Genomic DNA, 22,973 nt, shown 5'->3' with positions numbered 1-22,973 from the left:
TGTATGGCCCTCTAGCCCACTCTTATCCACTGTGTGCTTAACTGCCTCCTAGGACTCAGCAAATATCTCATCATCATTTAGTCATGACACAAAAGTTTGATTGGGAAGATAGAACTTTGGAATTGCCTCAGGTTTCCTCTTCACTTGTCATTTACGTATTAAAAAGCACACATAGGGATCTAACCAATGAGAGAGGAGCTGGCCAGGTGATGGCAACTAGGGCATGGCAGGGATGGGGGCAAACTGAAGAGTTCTTGGGGAGAGGGGACAGCCTCTTCTCAGCTCTAGCCTATTGTTGCTGTGAAGACCTGGCCATAGTGGGTACCCCATAAATGTCTGTTGAATGAATGAATCTAAGTTAGGTGAAATTTCTTTGCAAAATACTCAAGCAAGGAAAATAAGAATACCAAAGTTTAAGCTTCCTTCCATGGGATGGACTAAAATGCAGTAATAGGGAAACAACCAAATGTAAAGAGAATACTTTTATCTTTTCAAAGTATGTTCACCTATTGCTACGCAAGGAATTATGTTCCCCTAACCCCCAATGTGGTGGTATTTGGAGATGGGGCCTTTGGGAGGTAAATAGGTTTAGATGAGGTCATGAGGGTGAAGCCCCTGTGACGGTATTAAGACATCAGAAGAGCTCACTCTCTGTCTTCATGTGAGGACATACCTAAAAGGCAGTAGTCTGTAAGCCAGGGAGAGAGAGTCCTTACCAGAAACCAAAATGGCTGGCACCTTGATCTTGAACTTACCAGCTCCAGAACTGTGAGAAAATTATTTTCTGTTGTTTAGGCCACCCAGTCTATGATATTCTGTTATGGCAGCCTAAGCAGACGAATACACCTATATTATCTCTTTTATCCTCATAATAATCCTAAGAGGTAAGGAGAACCCCATTGGTATTCAACCCAGACCCCTGAAAACACCCATTTCCCTTAGACCAAGCTCTTGTGACCTCAGTGAGTGGCCAGGTAGCAGGGTGGTGAGGACAAGGGGAGTGACAGGCCGGAAACCTCGCTCCTGCTGTTGTCTGGAGCTCAATGCACAGCACCAATAATTACTGGGCAATTCCTTGATGAAGCACAACCACAGAAAGCCCAGTTCAGACCGTTTCAGCACAGGGTATGGCAAGAGGAGGGAAGGGCATTTAGGGAACTGAATAAAATCTTCAGTGTTGGGTTCTGTGCCTCCAACTTCTTTGCATATTAATGGGGCAGACCAAACGCTCTTAAGTCTTAGGTAGCTTTGTAATAATGTTAAACTCCAGCTTGAATTTAAAAACAATGTGTTCAAAGGTGGACTCTCATGGCATCCCCTGCATCTAACAGCTCACTTGGTCACGTGTCAGGTACACAGCTCCCTCACTGCTATTTCCAGATGAGGACTCGTCTCTGATACAATCTCTTGGCTATAATCCTGCTGCTAACTCTAATCTCCCTAGATGTATCCCAATGATCAGTTTTGCTTCTTCTTAATTTTTGGAGAAGATTCTAGAAAGCAGGCAGGTAAAGAATGAGAGCTGGCAAGGCAGTTTCTCTGCTTCCAGCTTCCTGGGCCAAAGCAGAAAAAGAAGTTCCTGCTGTTTGGTTTAATAAGAATCAGTGTCTAGTTCAAGCCTCGCTCGTCGGACCAGTCATACTCAATCGGCATAAAAAAAAGTGTTTCCGAGTGTCTGCATTTCATTTCAGCATGTACGTGTAAACTCCCTTTTCTTTTTTCCTAAAGACACAAAATAGCCCTGCTGTGCTGCTGTTCTTGTCTGATCCATATAATCTGCATCTTTTATGTAAGAGTCCATCCTGCAGTCCACCCAGCATTGCCTTTGAAAACTAAGTCTTACATTACTGAGCACGTCCTTGTCTGTGAAGTTTGTTCTCCAATTACTAAGCACCTATTCTGTGCCCTCACTTTGTCATCCCAGGAACTCATATTGAATACATAACCCTAGTTGTCAAACAACTTTCCATTCATTCATCCCTTCTCTTTTCTGACCTCTACTGAGTAACCACTCCTTGCCACATTGAAGAGAAAAGCTTAGAAAAAAACAACAAAATCAGTCAGGCCATAAGGAAGTTACCTGTCCTTTCATTAAAAAAGAATCCTCAAGTTAAATTCTAACACTTCTCTGGTCATAATATACCTTGGAAAATTCATTTAATTTATATCTTTGTGTCCATAGCTGTTTTGTTCATTTAGATTATAGCCCACAGTCTGAGCCAGGGGAGGAACAAAAATTGATGGGAGAAGAAATCAAGTTTATTGCAATAAACCTCACAGTTCCACCAGAGACCAGGGGAAGTCTTCTCTCCACGACATGACAGCAACGCCTCAACAACTGTCCCAGGGTCACTCAGCAGTGTGGTCAGCTAGGAACAGAGGTGCCAGTCCTGCCTTTCTGTCCACTCCCCTCACCAGCAGCCCACATTCTCTCCTGTGTTCCCATCACTCCTCACAGCGAGGGTGGGGATGACGAGGTCAGCAGGAACCTCACACAAAACCGATCACTGGACGGCTACAGCTGTAGCTTCGGTCTCACCTGTAACCTCTATAGAATCTTAATGAGAAGCGCAGCCACACATGGGGGGGGGGGGGAAGTCAGCTGAGGATTTTAAACACTGGCACAAATGAGGTTACTCGGTATTAACCCCACTTCACATCCTGCTTTCCCCCGAAATCAGGAGAACTTCAGGTCTGTGTCAGTTTCAGGTCATTGTCAGATAATCCTCAAAAAGAGAATGCCAAGAACAAAGAAACCAAATCAGGAAAAAAAATAAAAGTAAAAATAAAAACCTCTGACCAAGCCAAGCCTCTAAATATAGCTTTTCCACTTACCTCAATGCAGATAATTCTAAGATATATATTTCTGATTCTATTCATTGCATTTAAAAGAGAAAGACCACACCAGGGTAAGCAATGCAGGGTGGTCAGACACATAATCTAATGACAGTGTGTGGAAGCCACTACAGAAGACAGCAGGAGCGCTGCCAGATGGTGCGGTGGGGCCGAGTGGCTGATTTCTATGCAGAGTTGCCGATGTCGTCCAAGTACGGATGGCTCTCATTGAAATGAAAATAGAAAATGCAGGACCAGAGCCCACACTAAACATTCAGTTTAGTAAAGACAGAAAACTGCCCACGAAAGTGGAAGGTACTTGGCCTTGCTATTCTCAGTAGAGAGAAAGGAGCCTTCCTCCTGCAATCTTTCTACCATTAGGCTAAAAGCCTGTCAGTCTTTGCAAAGGAACACGGAACTGATATCTGCGTCTTGTGCATTTGTTTTCTAGTGCCTGAAACGATGCTTTTCTGAGCCACAGGATTTGTTTGCAACTATACACTTGCGAAAATATGAAGAATCAAGAGGTCAGCAAGAAATGGCTAGCTAACGTGATTATTCCAAAATGATAAAAGTACAATCATCATAAGGCACCCGTAGCTCCTCCTCACCCCCAGTCCTCTTTCTTACTAAGCAAACTAATTTTGAAATTATTGGAACATCATAGGAGAATGTGGAAGCACATTCATTCTACCCAATTTCAGTGAGATAATGTCTGGAAAGGACCAAATGTAGTAAATAAGCTTTACCAATGAACAGAAAGGATATAAGAAGAAAAGTGATAGGTCAGTGAGCGGCGGTTTTGGTTTTTCTCATGTGTATTTTAGTTCTGTGGGCTCTCCAAATTCCCCCCTGCACTACCATGGTTAGTGCATGGTAACCAAACTGCCCTTACTACTTTTTCCCTCCACCTCACCTCCATCCACTAAGTCACCTACACCTTCCCTGGCTGCCTAAGTTACCCCTGCTTTGGTCTCCCAACAGCTCAGTCATACTCACTATCACGGCACTTTTGTTTTCTTTTGGCAGCCACTGATGTTTACCTGGCAGTGATCCGAACTTCACGGAGATCAACTACAGCAAGGTGTGTCATTATCCCAAAAGAAATGGCACTGTCCAATGCACGTTGTGTCGTGTTCAATATGGTCTTGAGTCCACTCCTGGAAAAACGACTCTGGATCTTCTGACCACCACAGAAGCAGATCCCACCAATAAGTGAGCTCAAGGAAATAAGTGTGTGTGGGAGGAGGGGTGGGGCATGGAGGTCTCCACCTCCTCCAGGTGAGGTGAAGTGGGAAGGGGCAGGGAGTTGGTAGGAAATTTCTCAAATAGGGTCAGGTGGGAGGGCATCAGAGTAACAAAGGCAAAAAACGCCACTCTAGTTTGGGCCAAAGGGGAAAAAGGAATGATGGGCATACTTCCAAATAAAGAAGCCAAATAGTTTCATCACCTATCTTCATCTCTATCTATCACCTTTCTTCATCTCTCCTCTACATTCCAGTGGTTTTCAACTATTGCTGCATCTTCAACTCACTTGGGAGCTTTTAAAAATGACCAGACTGTGGCCCAGACTAATTAAGTCAGAATCTCTGGATGAAACGCAGGCATCAGTAATAGGTCTTAAAGTCACCCAGGTGATTGCAATGATCAAGTAAGATGGAAAACACATCTCTGTTCCATTTTTCTCTCTATTCACTTCTCCCCAGACCCCCATGCCACATACCTGCGTGGTGTTAACTGGCTGAATTCCTGACTAGTGCAGCAGGAGGCAATACACAGGCTTCAGAGTAAATATGAGCTGACTTCAATCCTGGCTTTGCCATTTACAGGCACCTGCCCGGGTTCATGGCCTCTCTGAGCCACAGTTTCTCATCTGGGGAGTAATGGGAGCTTACCACAATGAATGTAGATTCTTAAAACATGTTAATATCTTTTTTATTTTCAGAGATCAGTGTCACAGAGACATTCCCCATGTCCTCAAATTATTGTTTTTTTCTCACCTCTTAGGAAAGCTCCCACTCAAGGTCTAATAATTTCAAAGTTGATCACTCTAGGTATATTTGCTTATTAGCCCAAAGTGATCTGAAATCAGTAGGACTTTAGCAGTTGTGAAAGGTATTAGTTTCCTGGATTGCTCTGAGGTGAAATTCAGGTATGATGGTTAATTTTATGTGTCAACTTGGCTAGGCTATATAGTACCTAGTTTTTTGGTCAAATACAAGTCTAAATGTTGGTGTGAAGGTATTTAGATGTGATTAACATTTAAATCACTAGACTGTTCTTTTGCACATGTCACTTAACCCCAAAGTTTAAAAGTATTAAAATTTTCCCCTTTCTCAGTAAGAATGCTAGTAGAGTTTAGAACCCCCAGCTGCTTCTGGTCACCAGATGAAGTGAAGATAATAGTAGGAATCTGGGGAATACAGAGATAGTTTAGTCAGCATCTTTTGGTAGGATAGTCAGAGTACTTCTGACTTAAAAAAAAAAAAAAAAATCAAGGGTATATCTTCTAAAACACATATATTGGAGCATTTAAGGGGGCAACTAAAAATAAGGTTAAATGCCTTTTGGTGAAGCTTTTAGTAAATGATCCCAAAGGTACCAGGAGGTGAAAGAAAGAATGCTCCTTTCAGTCAATACTGGTATTAACCACTGTGTGATAAAACAGATAATTTGAAAATTCCAGTTAATTCCAAAGACTTTTGGAATTTGCCTCTTCACTCAGCATTATTAGTTCCTACTGACCTGTTACTGTGCAATGTTGTGAATATTAAGCACACTATCAAATTGTTATTACCACAGGCTACCTTTCGTCAGTTAATATAATAAAATATTTAAATTAGGATAAACATTAAGTACTTCGACCAAAACAATATAGTGTCACTTCTTAAATTTAAAAAAATTCAATATATGCTTCATACAATATCAAAATAGCTTAAATGGCACTGTTTTTCAAAAAATGTGCTTCTGCTTATCCCATAATCCTTTTAGTATTTTCTTGGTAATTCAGCAAAACTCTTTAAACTGAATAAAATTAGGATTTTGTGCTTCTATGTTTACAGAAAGAGCGTATCAGACTGACAAATTTGATAATCTAAAAAAAAAAAGAAAGAAAAAACTGTTCTTATTTCAAAGGTTCAAAAAATAAAGGTTATTTACTATGCAGACCAGGACTTCTTGTTTTTAAGATAGCAAATTAGAAAAACATGGTAAGAGTTAGAGGTTACTCAATCAGGTTGAAGCTGGGACTTCTACTCCAGCAGTTCTTGTTCCCCAAATTATATCTGATAATGTTCTAAAGTCTAAACATATTTTAGTTCAAAAAGATACTCAGCTCTTAGATATAAAATGGCACTAAGCTTCCGAATATCAACAGGTTTACCCACCTTCTTCAACTAATGTATTTGTTTTCAGAGTAATCTGCCACTCAGTACCTCTGAATCGTAATATTTGAGGAATTGAAACTTTGAGCTAAACTGTTCGTTTGCATTTTCCTGTGCGTAATCACAGGAGAGGGGCATTAATAAAGGGGTTGGTGTACTGGCCACTACCAAGGCCTATTATTTCAGCAGAGTCATGGCAACAGGGCAAAGCCGAGTGTGTGCAACTGTGACATAATTTCAGCCTGTATTGTGTTGAATGGAAGAGAAGACCAATGTGTCAGCAGATACAAGCAGTAAAATATCCCAGACTAGTTGCAAACCGGAAACAGTATCTATATTTCTCAACAAGTCAAGAAAGATAGTGATAAACCTTACCCTAAACTGGCTACAAAAGTATTATTACCTGTAAAGCAAGATGGCACCTGTAAACTTAAAATTGGCGAAATCCCATTGAACTGCATTTCAGAGAGAGGAGGGAACTTGAAATGGTACTGCTCTGAGGGTGTCCACAAGGGTGGGCAAGCATATGTTCCTGCTAAGCAGAGGAAGTGGTACACCCAGATTTCTTCCTAAGTGCGAGGTCTTTATAAACTCATCCTCACGGGGGCTGTTTTAAATGGAAAGAAAATGACACACAGTCCCCAACCAGGCTTCCGAACTGTTTGGAGAGGGTTGCCACTTTTCCCAGACATTAGGTTACTGTGGGGGAATTTTCCAAAATTGTCAACAATTCCATTTCTAAACTCGGTTCCTCTTCTCCACATAAAATAGATGCGAGGCAGCGTGAACTATATTTGGTCTAGTAGGAGATGTAAGTTTTTTTTACATTGCTGACTCCTACCTGACAGTGGAAGACGTATTCTGGTGTGGTTTTCTTAAACTTCATGTTCCAAGCCAAGGCCACTCCATCTGGTTCATGGGGAGCATCTTCGTTGTTGTTGTAGGAAGCGACCATCAGCTCGGGGTACTGGATGGAAGAGGTCACAAGGATGGCTTATGCCAAGATGACAACACAAGGAAAACATTCTTATTCCAACAGACACATGCTCTATTACATACTTTAAATGGCACTTTCTTTTTAAGTTGTGGCATACTTAATACCAACTTCACGTCTCAACCCACTGCAATCTGGTTTCTACTCCCAACAAACGTTCCACGTGTGCTGCCATAGTCACCAATGACTACTAAACTGCATGCACTGCTGGATCTCTCTGGGTTATATGACATTTGGGCTACTCCCTCCTTTCTCCTATGTTGGCTTCCATGACATCTTTCTCTCCTGATCTTCTTCCAAACCATTCTTTTCAGTCCCTACGGTTTCTTCTATTACCTATGTTCCAAGGGGGGCTGTTTTCTGCCCTTATTTGTCTCTCTCGACACACTGTCCCTGGGTGAACTCATCAATAGCTTTAATGAGCATTAATATATTGACAATGTTCAAATCTTTATCTCTAGGCTTGATTTCTCTCTGAGGTGCAGATTTTACAGCTACTGGGGATTTCTCAAGGCTGTCCATAGACACGTCAGATGCAATGCATAGGAAAGCGAGCTTGTTGCCTTCTACAAAAACCTACTGCTCTTTCAACATTCCCTCTTCCAACATTCATCCCTTTAGTGCTTTGCACTGACATTACCTAGCTGTCCAGGCCAGACACTCCAAGTTCATTTTTACTCCTCCCTCTTTCTCATCTTCATATACTGTGTTTCACTACTTCCTCAATACCATTCAAATGCATGTTTTCTTTCTATGCTTAAGATCAGAGGGCTCCTAAATGAATTTCTTGTCGGGATGAAGACAACAGTTTTTTAAATGGCTTCCTGCTTCCAGGCTTGCCATGCTCTACCCTCACCTACTCCACTCTTCATCCTTTGTCAGTATGATTTTACAAAACATACATTTGGCTAAGTCACTCCTCTGCTTAAAATACTTTAACGGCTCATCATTACTTTCAAGATAAAATCCAGGTCATATAGGATCCTTCATGATCTGTTATTTTCTACTTTCTCTGCTTAATCTCCTACAACCTTCCCTCCCTCCTCCCAACCCCACCCTATGACCCAGCCTCATTGGGCTAGTTCTGAGGTTCATAGGTACAGCCTCTGTACCATGAGTCTGATACTCACTCTCATTGGAATGCCTCTTCTGTGTTGGTTACATCATTAACTTATTCGTTAAGACTCAATGCAGGCATCAAGTCCTCCAGACAATCCTATCTAACTATCCACCACCCCTCCTTGCCTCTCATCAGCTCCCTTAGCATTATGTGTGTCCCCCTATGTGTGTGTCCTGGCCTATGTCTATTACTAGATTGTAAGCTCTTTGAGTATAGGGACTTGTTTTTATTGACCTCTGAATCCAGAGTATAGTAAGTCCTAGCACAATAAACTTGTGCCAAAATCTGTTGAATTACAAATGCCCTTTCTTAATGTCAGTAACCCTGTGCTCAGTGGCAAGACCTTATCTTTAATCTTGTTGTTAAATAACACCAACAATTAAAAGCTCAAGTAAAAGAAACACGAGCAGTAAAATAACAAAGAGGACTCTACAATGAGTAGAAATACCTACTCACCATACATGAACTCTATGCTGAGTGTTATAAATAAACTGAGGCTGAATCTCATGGCAGGTATTTATGAGTTAGAGTACATTTCATGAAAATGTCATTCTTACCTGGGATTCCCATAAGGCAGCTCCGTTAAAAATAGCATCAGGATTATAGCAGGTCGTATCAGTCTTTGCTCACAAGTAATTTTGTCCTTCTTTTTCACTACGCTGCATATATTTAACATAAGATTGCCTGTATAAATTTGAACATCAACTTTTTTTCTATCAAAAATAATTAAACCTAAGTCTTCTATGTGATTGTATTCATTCTTTGAGCTCCCTCAACTTAAGAAAGCTGCAGAGAGTTACAACTTGCCAGTTGGTACAGAGAAAGTATAAGCCTGTAATGACACACACGTATGTGGCCGCCAGGGGAAAGTAATCATTCTTTATTAGAAAACACTCCTTAGCGGATGAATCAAAGGCCTGTTAAGAAAAAGGCCTTTGATTCGAAGCCCATTCAAAGAAACTAACATCCAGATAAACACAGAAGTCTCCAGACTGTCCATCTGAAGTTTAACTATGTCACATGTGAAAAGGCAACTCTATAAACATCAACACCACTACCACAGTGGCCAATGGACAGCCAGATGTGTCTGGAATAATATCCCACAGCTTCACATCTGGGTCTCATCGCTGGCTCCCACTTGCAGTTCTTCTTTTTTCATTAAAAAAATATTTTACATTATTGGGTTTAAAACTCCTTTAGGAAACAGGGAGAATTTTTGTAAAATACCAGTGAAATGCTTTTGGTGAAATATCTATAACTAGGATCAAAAGGCCTAAAGATACTGATTAACTCTTATCTCTTGAAAGTGTTTGTGATTTCAAAGTCTCCTCTAGTATGTTTGTTTGAACATGACTAATCATATTTTCTTATTTTCCAATAAAAAGTAGTAAATCTCTGCATGATTATTTAAACTTTAAAGGTTAAAATTATGATCTTAAAGGGAATATTAACTACTAGGAAGTTTGTGATTACTCACGGGGCTGAATTATCTAATATTTAACCTAGGAGAATTTTACCCGGAAATTAGCAGATCTGCTCTCAAGCTGCTTTTTCTTATAAAGAAATAAAATCTGACATTTATTGGCGAGGAAGGAACCAACATGTTTTAAGTGCCATTATGTGCCAGACACTGGGCTGGGGAACATGTTCACTCATTTGATCCTTACAATTCTCTAAAGTAAGCAATGGTTTTCCCATTTCTACAAAGGAGCCAAGGGTCCCTGGGTAAGGAACTTGTTCCAAGTTAAGTTGCTAATAAATGATAAAGTGAGACCCTGCTTGAAGTCTATTTGGTTTCAAAGACCATGTCCCTTCCAGCCCACTGTGGCATGCGTCAAGTGCCCCCCCCCATGCATATGAGAGGCACTGGTGCCAGGTAAAATGTGGGACACGAATTTCAACAGTAACATGCTTTGCTTTATAGGAGCTCATCACTTAGCAGAGGGAGGTGAGACACATGTATGAATAACTACAACACAAATATAAAAGCAGAACATGCTAAGATGGAGATACAAAAGGAGTTCTATCAAAGCACACAGGAGAAAATAACTACTTTAGTTGGAATGGGGTATGGTAGGGAGACATACTGGAAAGGACTTCTGAGAGGAAATGAGACTTGATTGGGCCCTGTTAAATGGCTAGGTGATTAGGAGAGAAGTGAGAGGAGAGTATAGACGAGGGTACAAATATTGATGCAGGAAATCTCTCTTGGGTGTCTCCCTGGTTCACAGTGATTCTTCCAATCTTTGGAGATTACCTCAATACACAGGTGTCTAACTTCCCAGGGACAATTAATTCATTGCAGGGTTCCTAGCTGACCCAGCTGGGGCAATCACATTCTCTAACTTGGCTACTGTAACTTTTGAGCTGAGACACAGAACCCATGGGCTGGCAAATGAGTCAGCTTATGACAGCATCTTATTGGCGAAGCCTCTCAAGCTGCCCAGATTTATACTCCTGAGTCCCCGTTCTTCATCTCTTCCACGGATTCCCTGACTACCCTAGTAGCTCTCGAATAAATTTCCCTTTTTGCTTAAGGTAGCCAGCGGTAAAGTTTTCTTCACTAATGCAGTGGAAAACATATTCAGGAGACAGTAGGTTATAGCACCTGGCTGGGAGGCAGGTTATGCGAAGAGATGAAAAAGATAAAAGGGCTGCAGATGCCTCAGGGCATCCTCACGGAAGTCACTGAGTACAGGCTAATGATTTTAGACTTCACTCTGGGAGTCATACGCCGCAACTACTAATACCACTAATTCTACTACTACTTTGACATTTATTGAGTATTTTTTATATACTAGACAGTTTTAAAACTCTAAGTGTTTTAAATACATTTACTCATTTAATACAATAAGCATGTGAGCTAGGTATGATTATCACTTTATGAGTGAGGAAACTTAAGCCAAGAAAAGTCAGGTAATTTGCTCAAGGTGACACTGAGAGCAAATAAGTAATCTTTACAAATAGTAAACTGGAAAAGTACTTACAATGACTCAACAGTGTAGAGAATTGAGGCAGGGAGACCAGTTAGGAAGCTATTTCCTAATAATAAGCAAAAAGTGGAGGGCATGACATAAAGTAGGTATCAACTCCACATGTAAGTGGATTTGAATTGGTCACAGTGGGGGTCTTTTTGCTACTGTAAATTTGATTGGGTTTTGCAATTAAATGAGCTACCAAAAATTACTTGAAGAGGGGTGGGGGAGGAATGGAGTAGGAAGTTGGGGTTAGCAGATGTAAGCTATTATATAGAGAATGGATAAACACCAAGGTTCTACTGTATAGCACAGGAAACTATATTCGATATCCTATGATAAACTATAATGAAAAAGAATATAAAAAGAATGTATATATATGTATAATTGAATCACTTTGCTGTACAGCAGAAATTAACACAACATTGTAAATCAACTTTACTTCAATAAAAAAAAAAATTACTTGGGTTTGTATCTTGGGTGACTCCAAGGTTAGAGGATGCAACTTACATATGAGAGGAATATACATGGTGGGAGTGAGATCATATGTCTGGTTTTGTATATGTCTGCCAAATCTGTCATATGATATGTGGATAGTATTATTGACCCCCTGTGCTAAACAATATTCAATGAATAGCAAAGTTGACATAATTAACCAAGTGCCCAAATGTCTTCCAGGGAATAATGTTTGGTGGATATTTTGCAAATATCGCAAAGTTAATGTGTTCTTGTTTAAGAAGTACAAGAGGTCACAGCAAAGCTACGCAGGAATCTTACAGTTTCTTCCTTTTTTCCCCTCTGTTCCATTCTGTTCCACTCATAATCATCCTAAGCATACCTGCCTCTACTAGATGCTAAGACTATGCCTCTATCCTTTTCTTCTTTCTGAATATCATTGGATTGCATGTAGATTCACTCAGAAAGTCTCTTCATTCCATATGTATGTAAACCTGGTCCTCTGAACCCCAAAATTGTTATGATGTAGGAACTAAGGGTTCTAATTCCTGTTTCTTATGCTCCAAAGAAAATACAGTTTTCAGAAATGCAAACCCCTTCCCCACAGTGTAGATGGCAGGTTACACAAAAATGGGGAAAAACAGTTGCAGTCTCTCTACGGTGGAGTTTCTGCCCTTTCCAGTTTCACTTCCTGCAACAAAAATGACACACAAGATCCTGTGTGGAGATCCTGGTTTAATGGTGATGCCATTTATGGAGATAAAGGACCCTGAAGGAGGAGTAGACTGGGGGGCATTGTTGAGATGTTGAGTACAGATTTGATAGTATTGACATTATTTGATTCTTGGGGGTTCTTGGGAGACACTGAAGTAGAGAAGTCTAGTAGCAGTTAGTTACACAGATTTGGAACTCAGGAAGAGAGTACAGTCTGGATGGGTGGTGAAGATTTAAGAGTCACCTATAACTAGATGGCAGTTGAAACTAGGAGAGCCAGTCAGACTTCCCAGGGGCAATATAAAATGTGAGAAGAGAAGGAACAGATGGAAGAAAAAGAAGCTATAATAGGGGCTGGAGGGGAAGGAGAGAAACTGAGGTGGGGCAGAGGCAGGAATTTGGTGTTGGAAAATAGATGAAATTCAGTAGTTTGAAAAGTAAAAGCTAAAGGCGCTGAGAGGTTAAGAAAATAAGGACTGACAATATAAATTGTAAAATTAGTAGTAGAATTAGGTAATGAAATGTGTGACTGACTTAGATAAAAAGAAATTTATTAGAACCCAATTCAGATTACAGGTCAACAAAAACATGGTAGATTTAATTTCTTCAGATTTCCAGTTTTTCTATCCATTTGTTTTTTACTAATCCCTAAGTACTGAGTGACAATAAATCATGTAACGAGAAATCAAAAAAAAAAAAAAAGATCCTGTGTGGAAACAAACCTATCCACGGGCAATAGGGCCCAGCACACGCTGAGGCCAGGCAGGGACCAGCCCCACTGGTGACCTCCCCGCTGCCTCCTCAGGGAGAGTTATCAGTGAGATCTGCCTTTGAGGAATGTGTCAGATAAGGTTCCTGTGTGATTTCCAGACTCTGAACAAGTGAACAAGCCGAGCTAAGCGCTCCCTCAGCCTTGGATCTGCTTTCTGCACGCACACCCGAGCGTGCTCACAGACCACGCACGCACTGGAGGGAAGTGGCTGGGCACACCCTGCCTGTATCAGCCTCTGCACGACCACGCCCTGCGTGCTCTCTCGTTTGGACGTAAAAAGAGATTCAAGGGGAGAGAACGCTTGCCCACTTTGTGGCTGTTGACAGTCTGGTTGCAGGGGATTACATTCCTCTTCAGTGTTCCTGTTCCCAGCACGACTAAATGGGGCTCTTCACATCATCTGCTTCACTGCTCTGCCTAGAACTCACTCTTCTCCCCTCCCTTTGTCTAATCCCAGTCTTCTAAGATGCCCTGTCCAACCAGAGACAGACTGCAACCTCCACTGAATCCTGAAAGCACTTGCTCTCGGCCCTACGTCACTCAGCACTTAGAACCTCTTTTGGTTCCAGATTCATAAGCCCTTTGTGGGAGGCACTGGTAAAGGGCATACGCCTGGAAGTGCTGAAAGACTTGGGTTCAAAGCCCTGATGTACCACATCCTAGCTGAGTGACTGTTAGTAAGATACTTAGTTGCTCTGAGCCTCAATTTCTTCAGCTATAAAATTAAAATAGAAACAGTGGCTGCCTCACTTGATGTTACGAGGGTGAAATAAGACAATGCCTCCAGAGCAGCTGGCACAGTGCTTAGCATATAAGAAACACAAATTAAAAGCTAGCCATGATAATTATTCCCAATAAAAGCATAGACTATAAGAAAACAGAAACTGCGCTGTGTATAAATGCCCAGTACTTATCATTCCTATTTCCCTCATTGCTATTATGTCATTGTCATTACAGGAGGGGACGGAGCATGGTCATCAAGAATGTGAGCTCAGGAGTCAGACCACCTGAGTTCATATTCTGACCTCACCACAATTAGGCTGTGTGCCTTTATGTGCATTATTTAACTACTCAGTGCTGGGTAAATTATACACTAATTGAGTTGGCCATTAAATTGGCTTTTGGTAAATCTGCCTGCTTTCACTATGAACGCTACATTAGGGAGTTTAGATTTTTTTTTTTTTCTTGCAGGCAATAGGGAGTTTTAATCCAGGGAGTGAAGTGATCAGATTTGCATTTTTAGAAAGATTATTTGGCTAGATGTCTAGAGGGAAAACTATAGGTGGACAAGTTTGGATGCAGAAAGAACATAAGGTTAGCAATACTACAGGTGTAAGATGATGAATATATGAGTGGCGAAACGGACAGTCTTGGTGACAGACTGGGTCTGGGAGATAAGGGAGAGAAAGTTTCTAATGTTAATGATGAAAGTTTTGCTTTAGGTCTTTGGGTATATTGTGATGGCTTTAACATAGAATAGAGGAGGCAAAAACGGATTTCAGATGTGTGGAAATAATGAGTTAGTGATTAGTTTGAGATTCTATGGGACACCTGAATGGATCTGTCTGGTGCGTAAAGTGGAATTCAGGAGGGAGATTGGGCGGGGGATAGAAAAAGGCTGCCCACGTGATGGTTGAATCCATAGCGGTGGAAGAGATCTCCCACAGAGAGCATGTCGAGAAGAGTAAAGGTTGAGGGCATGACCACGAGGACCACAAGGGTAGGAGAGGAAAAAGAAGTCTTGGAGGAGTTCGAGAACTGAAAGAGAGTCGAGTTGTGGAACTCAGTGGAAGGATAATATTTTTAGAAGTATGGGGAAGTCAACAAAGCTGGATGACAAAGAGAGGTCAGGGCAGATTAAGGCTTAAAAATATCCACAGGATTTGACAAGTAGGAAATCATTGGTGACCTTAGTGACAGCAGTTTCATGGACAGAATGGCCTGCCTCCTTGTCTGGTACCTAGTAAGTACTCAACGTGTATGAATAATAGAGTGCAAATTTTAAACTGAAACTTCAGTAAAATGAGAAAGAAAACCAACAGGCACAGAAAAAAAGTGCAGGTTAGTGAACACATCCAAAATAGTGGAGCAATTCTCTCTTATTTTTTCTTTAAATACAAATGCCATGAGAACACAAGTCCAGTTTGTCCCATCCCAGCAACAATTCTTACCTGGAGAGACCAGTCCATACAAGTGACTACTCGGTGCTTGGACCAATGCTCATCATAGAACTGACGATTGAAAGAAAGGTTGGCTCCAGCCTGGACATCCCTAGGAGGGTTTAAACATCAAAGACAAATATGATGCTTCAAAATGGGGCTTTATCTCTAGTGCTCACACTGAAAGAATGAAATGGCAAGAGCATGGCACACAATACTCTCTAAAGCCAAAGCATCAATTTAGACAGCAAACTCTGATCATAAATGAACGAAAGGTGGTCTCCTTTCTGCAAAGCTCTCTCTAACCTGGCCCAGAAAAGGTTTCCACATGTTGTTCCAAGCCTGGTGTGAAACGTCAAATTTGTTTCAGCTTCCTATCTTGAGCAGTTCTAAAGCATTCTCCTCCCCCTAATAAGCTCTGCCTTGAATCAGAGTTTACAAGAGATTTCCCAGCTGTCAAGGAAACACAGCACATTTGGAGATTCTTTGGTATCAATAACACCTTATCTGGCCTTAGACCAGAAATGATAATGCGGGTTTCTCTTTACCTGTAATTTCTGATTGAAGGTGGCAGTTGCCTCCTTGTTCAATAGCAAGTGAAAAGTTCCACCGTGAGACAGGCCTGCTGGGGAGTGAGGGATTCACCAAACACCTTAGATACCTAACATAGACCAAAATAGCATCTGGGTGGAGGAGGATTACACTTTAGCTAGTGTTTACTTGGCTGATATTCAACTGGCTGCAAAACCTCCTCTCAAGAACTCTGCACTGGTCATGCATTTGCTCCACAAGACTGAGTGTTTAAATTGAGTCATACTTGTTCTGTGTCAGCAGCTATGGGATCTGCATAAAAAGCTGCCTATACTCCTTGGGCTTCAGTTCAGGAATTCTTCCACACTCACCTTTTTTTTCTGTTCATTTGCTTCATTCCATTGCCTTGCACCCTGTATCACTTGTCCTATATAGTTCTTGTTCAGACTGGGTGACTTGACCTCAGATTAGGTATTTGGGCTCCAAGCAGCTGACTTATTATGACTTTTTTTTCCCCTGCTAACCTTTCCTCAGCTCCACCATTGCAAACTCAGGCAAGAGGTACATGCACCCAAATATCTGCCAGGAACCCAGTATAACACTGTGCCAGGCACCCAGAGGGAAAGAGGACTCAGAAAACTAACTGAGCCATAGAGTAATGGCTTTTTAAAAGAAAACAAATATAACACATATATTCAAAATATTATTCTCTTTGATGTAGTCTAACGACGCTGTCAACTGTTTAGAACAGTTTTAGAACTCCCTTTTGAAACTGTTTTCAGAGCCACTGTTACATTGCCTTGAGCATCTTCAATGATGATAGGCTGGCCTTTGACAATGTATTTGAATTTTAGAAGTAGTAAAATGTCAGGTCTAATGAAAAAGGCAGGTAATCTCGTCTTTTCATACTGTTCTTGGCCAAAAGAAATTGGTGGCTAAAAACCAGCTATATCTCTCACAAAGCTCATAAAGTGCCTCCAATTATCCACATGAAGATGGCTGACCAGCCCCTGCCGAACATAATACATATGTTGCAGTCACAGGGAAAGTCATTTGGGGCCATTTACTTCTAATGGTTAGTTAAAAGTAAATGGCACTGGGCTTCCCTGGTGGCGCAGTGGTTGAGAGTCTGCCTGCCAATGCAGGGCACACGGGTTCGAGCCCTGGTCTGGGAAGATCCCACATGCCACGGAGCAGCTGGGCCCGTGAGCCACAGCTACTGAGCCTGCGCGTCTGGAGCCTGTGCCCCGCAACGGGAGGGGCCGCGATAGTGAAAGGCCCGCGCACCGCGATGAAGAGCGGTCCCCGCACCGCCATGAAGAGTGGCCCCCACTTGCCGTAACTAGAGAAAGCCCTCGCACGAACCGAAGACCCAACACAGCCAAAAAAATAAATAAATAAATAAATAAAGTAGCTATAAAAAAAAAAAGTAAATGGCACTTGTATTTCCTAAAAGGCATATACACATCATCTTATGGCATCAAAAGAGGAAAGAGTTCCCAGTCTCTGTTGGCTGTCTCCCACATCAGTTAAGGTCTCCCATATCTCATGTTTATTTTCTTCGGCTTCCTGTTTGCTTAGACATCAAAAATAGATCTACTGGATATAACACAAATCTCCTTTTGCTGCTTATGTTTTCTCAGAGGACAATGTACATGACTCTGCCAGTCTCTATCACCTGGACTGTTCCCCAGATATCAAGTTCAAAAGCATTTCATGGAAGCACATGATAATTACAAGGAAACTCTAAGCCAGAAGTCATAACCAAAGCCCTTAGTCAAAGCTGTTCAGCAAGATCAGCTCTGGAATTTCATACTCCTCTGATTTGTTAGGCTTGGAACTTGCCTACTCAAAACATAAGTGAATTTAGAATCAACAGATAACTTATCACAGTATTTTTTTAAATGCACACAAGAAACTAACCCATCTTTTTCCTCTAACTCTCGACCACTATAGTCAAAGAAGATATCGGAGTCTTCTGCCAGCGCTCTTTCAATTACCCGTATTGTCCGATCAAAAAAGATGAGGAATTCCTCGGAGTGAAGGATCTGCTGTTTTTCTTCCTCTGTCAGCTCCCTTGGAGGAGCTATTTATGTAAAAGAGATTGTTGGAAAAGAAAAATAAAAACGGATAATTAAAACATTTCAAGAGGAATCCAACTCTTGAAAGACATTGCTTATCAAAAGAGTGATAAGACACAGTGAAATAAACCACTGTTAATATTAATTCTAAATTACTCTTAAAGTCACACCAAAGGTTTTTGCAGATGTCTTCACTGACAATTTTACAAAAAGATTTCATATCTGGACTAATTACTATTTTGAAGAGTTGAAAAATATTACAAATGAAAATGATTGGTGTGTTTTAACAATGAGTTCTGAACGTTACTTTCTTTAGAACTGAACTTGAAAAACAGCTCAAATAGTACATAATAGAGAAATCTATAAAACCATGTATATTAGATTGTAAAGCTGCACATACTAAATAATTAAGAACTATCTATAATATGATCCAGATAGCACCTTTCCTCTACTGATAAATTCATTTTATTTTAGATAGTTACTTGATAAGGCTGATTGATCATTATATAGATTCTCCTCAAAAACTGAAACGTGTCCTTCCAAACCCACCTTTACCCAAGATATCTTCTGCTTTTAAACAAACACATGGAACAAATAAATGCTATAAGACACCTCATAATTGTTATTATGCCTTACTTTTCCAGCATGATTAATCTTATAAGACTAAATTTGAAGATACAAAATAAGGCAAAGAGAGATTAAATAACTAGCAATATGTCATAGTGTCTGAAAGTCAGCTCACCTCAGAGTCACGATTAGGTTATATAAACTGTTCCTTCAGTAGCAGGGTTTACATAAAACTATAGAGGAAGGATTAGGAACTCCCCCAGAATGAGAAATCCCTAAGGGCAGAAACTGTCAGCTGAACCTTTGTGGTTCTTCAGGAACCCCAGTTCAACTTTCCTGCAGAGAGACTTCAATAAATGTTTGATCAATTACTCTTCCAGTAGGACCAGAAGCTCCTGGAGTTTAAGCTACAAGAGGAGGGCAGTGCATTAAAACCATAGGGGTCCCTGGTGGAATGACTCACCCACAGGATTTCCCAAACACTTCCACAACCATCCTCATAACCAGGACCGATTTCTACCTGGCCACGTGGTCAGAGGACTCATTTAGGTACAGCCACCTATAGCATAATGTTTTATGGAAGTGTTATTTTATTTGATTAATGGTATCTTGAAGCCACTGTCCTGAGAAATCTGAACTGTCAAGAAGCCCTCCTGCAGAGCCATGGAAGTAGATCTCAAGCTTTTAATGTTCATAATGTCTCCCCCCTTCTGGCCTCCCCTCCCCTGCCCCAGACTGAAAGGCAGGGGGGTCTGGAAAGACTCCAGGGTCTGTATTTGTACAAGAAATTAGAATGATTATGACGTAGTTGATTCACACCTTGAGAAATGGAAAAACATGATTCATCCACTACAGCAGAAGATTATCTCCAAATACAGCTCATCCCGGTGTTTCTAGCAGCCCTAAATACAGCCGGAAATATTTCTTTGTTGCTGAAGTCTCCAGAGCCCTAAATGTGCCCATGTGTATTGGGACTCTCCAAAAACCTCCATCCACATCTGCTGAGCAATGCTGCACAGACACTAGTTTGAGAAATGGTGAAATGGGCAATGTGTAAACTGTAAACAACAAGAACTCTACAAAACCAGCCTGGAATCCAAGAGTTACTCTGCCATTTGCTAGCCTGGATTTTTTAATCAATGAAAGCTCTCTAAGCCGCAGTGTTATCCATAAAATGAGGCAATGACACCTAAACTTTAAGTCTGGTTTAAGACTTAAATATACTGGCAAATAGTTCAGCATTCAATAATTAGCAGTTATATATAATTTGTCTACTTTCTAAAACACCCATAAATGAGGCATTTGAATTTTTTCACCCTGATATAAGTTCAAGAAAACAGTAAAACTACTAAATGTAACTAGGTAAAGGGGAAAACGCTAGGGTCCTTTTGGTTTGGTCAGTACTGTTATATAAATAAATAAACTTCACTAAACAAGGATGCTACAGGGCCAAGAAGAATGTCTTATTTTAAAAGCTTCATTCAGCTTTTGTCACTGCTGATGGATGACTTGAGACACACTTGAAATTAAGCAGAGAAATAGGAATTTTTTCCCTTTATTCCTGTTTTTACATTTTAAAAATATCTATTCTATTCTCTGTTTATCTTTTTGAGCTACTTGTATTCCACCTGTATATTTCCTTACAGGTCCATTACCTTGAATAAAAAACAGTTCCTGTGTAATTTTCTGTAATTTTTTTCTTCCCTGTAGCTTACTGTCATTTTGATCTCAGCTTTCAAGACATACAACTTCTTCTCTAAGAGAAACATAAATGGCTGATCAAAGTGTATTTGCAGAGGCCAAGTTCAGGTAAGTGAAGCAGTAGCGTCTCCAGATGTTATGTTTGGCAATACAATATTTGGCTTGAAATTAAATTGCTACTGAAGCAAAACAAAGAACATATTTTATATTAAGCTTTGATGTCTAACAGGGACCAAATGACATGATTTGTTAGCACAAAATAATAAGATGCATGTGCAGATGAGTACTTTTTAAAAGTCATAAACAATATTCAACTTAGGAGTTAAACAGAGCCATAGTTATTTTCGCTAAAACCCCAAACCTCTCATATTTAAAAGTCTTTAAATTGATGTGTTATTACAATGTAATGAAAACATAATGGAGCATCCAGGAACCACAACCAAAATCTGTATTTGGAGGTAAAACCTCTCCAGACATCATATTTCATGAAAAAAAAAAAAATTAGTTGATTAATGGAGTCCACAAAATTTTAAATATAAGCATAAACAATTAAAATCAGAATTGTATTACTCCAGGATAGACCCCAAATTCTCCCTAAAATCTCTGTTTCTTCAGCTTTTCCCTATCCCTGGAACCTAAAGAATTATTTTCAACATCTTCCCTGCATAAAAAGGTAGGAAGTAATTTAATAGCAACAGGCGTAACAGAGCAAAACAAGGGCAATGATAATGTTTGATTTTTCTTACAAGTTAAGCAGAAATTGCTATTATAGGAGGTTTGTTGTTTGTTTTTGCAACATGGAGTATTTCTGCCAAGAGCTAACAATATTTTATGCATTTAAAGTGACCTTTTTTAAGAAATAAAGATTCTTCAGGAAAAGTAGTACACATGGATATGACTTACATATGAGCCAATGACAGCACAATTTTCAAACTTACCCAAATTTACCTGAACAGTTATATTTAGCTTGAATAAGAAGTATGAAAACAATGTACTAGAGTCATGAAACTCAAAGTTTAGAGAACTGCCTAATTCTATGAATTCATGGCCTGCAAAATTAAAATCTAGTATGAATTTTATTTTAGGGTCTACTTTTAATTCTTTTTATTATAGAAATGTTAATTTGTCTTGGTATTGTACATGAAAATACTTTTTTATGTGTCTCTCATGTTGATTCTATCCTATTTGCTATGCTTTCTTAAGTTTTCTTATTGACCTGAATGTGTACCATTTCAGTTTCTTTTTGATTTACTCTGTTTACTAGACACTATATCTTTTGATTTCTAGAGTTCCTGGATTTTTTTTCTCTGTAAAAATGTAAAATCCGTAATGGAATCCACAATTTATATTGAGTATTTTACAATCTCATTTTTAGGTCAAAAGTAATTTTTAAAATATCCATTTCAGAAATGTGTTGCCTTGTTTCAATGATGTAGCTTTAAATTTCAATATAAAAATTACATCTTTTAAATATTTTTCAAGAATATATCAAAAAGATTAAAAAATAAATAAGTAAACCCACAAAACTTAAATATTAAATCAGATTAAACAGGGACAGTAGCTCTTACTGAATTTTACAGTGAAATCAGTTCAAAAACAAGAGCAAGAAAACCAAACCAAACTAATAAAGAATGATGTCCTTTTCTGAAGTTAATGTGAGGTTTATGAGTTAATGTGCATTTACAAGAGTCACGTTTCCGATTCTGTTGCTTTAAATCTCTAAACATGAAAATACTAGGACACTCACATATAGAAATTTCCTAAAATTTGATTAAAAGCTAAAAGCTACCTGCTGTTTTCCCTACTCTGTTGTGGAAAAAAGAGTGTGAAGAGTAATAAATCAAACCCATATTTCTTTACTGTTTAATGCATTTTTGATGTCACATGGGCAAAAATGTCAAAAGCTAGTGAGCACTGACTTTTTTCCCATCTCCCCCTCAGCACTTTTTTTTTTTTTTTAACTCCAAAAAAGGCCAGATTTCTCAAAAATGTGTTCCCTGGTTTGAAACTGTGTATGTCAAATTTCAGCCCAGAGCAAATGTTTATGGCTAAGTAATAAATCCCTGAAACTCAGGGTTCCTATGGAAGTGCTGACACAGCCCTGACTACCATGCAGCTGTATGAACGGCGCCACGATTGTATCTGCTAGAGATTCTTTAAAAAGTTTGCAAAATACTGTCTTGCTTTAAAAAAAAAATAGCCAGAGAGAGTTTGATGCCAACATAAACATGCTTTTAACCCATTATGTGCTAATTTGCAGAAAAGCCATTAATAGAGACTTAAGATGCACGGCTCAGCAGTAACAGGAAATGCACTTTCAAACTTCTTTTGGACTTTTAACAGGACTTTAATCAATTCCATGAAGCATGAGTGAGAGTTAAAACTGGAGGGTGTTTTTGCTCAGAACTTAAGAAGGAGGTTGCAATGCTTTGCCAGAGAAGAGAATTTGGAGATTGGGGCTGGGGGGCAGGAGGGAATCCGTGCCAAGACACACAAAATACACCCTGGCTCCTTATCACCCAATACATCTTAAGGATATTTTGCAAAAAAAAAAAAAGAGGGTGAGGGTATTTTAGTAAACTTTGACTTATTTTGTCTCTTGCTACACCTGTGTTAATGATATTCTATTCACCAGCTTAAATATATACATGTTCTTAGTAGGAGGTTTAAATGTGAACTTGCTTC

General features: G+C 39.9%; 1 protein-coding gene across 4 annotated transcripts in view; it reads right to left on the bottom strand.

Moving 5' to 3' along the window:
- DYNC1I1 (dynein cytoplasmic 1 intermediate chain 1) overlaps positions 1-22,973 on the bottom strand; it is a 339,110-nt gene that overhangs the window by 112,022 nt on the left and 204,115 nt on the right. For all 4 annotated transcript variants that reach the window (XM_036863139.1, XM_036863141.1, XM_036863140.1 and 1 more), the window contains 3 exons: positions 17,863-18,025; positions 15,421-15,520; positions 7,060-7,185 (listed from right to left, as the gene is read on the bottom strand). In XM_036863139.1, the coding sequence (XP_036719034.1) occupies positions 7,060-7,185; positions 15,421-15,520; positions 17,863-18,025 (389 nt within the window). The remainder of the gene's footprint in view (positions 1-7,059; positions 7,186-15,420; positions 15,521-17,862; positions 18,026-22,973) is intronic.

This window comes from Balaenoptera musculus, chromosome 9 (genome assembly GCF_009873245.2).
Source record: "Balaenoptera musculus isolate JJ_BM4_2016_0621 chromosome 9, mBalMus1.pri.v3, whole genome shotgun sequence".
In the NCBI taxonomy this organism is placed as follows: Eukaryota; Metazoa; Chordata; class Mammalia; order Artiodactyla; family Balaenopteridae; genus Balaenoptera; species Balaenoptera musculus.
Note: the sequence above shows the minus strand (reverse complement) of the source record. Positions and strands in the feature narration are given on the sequence as shown.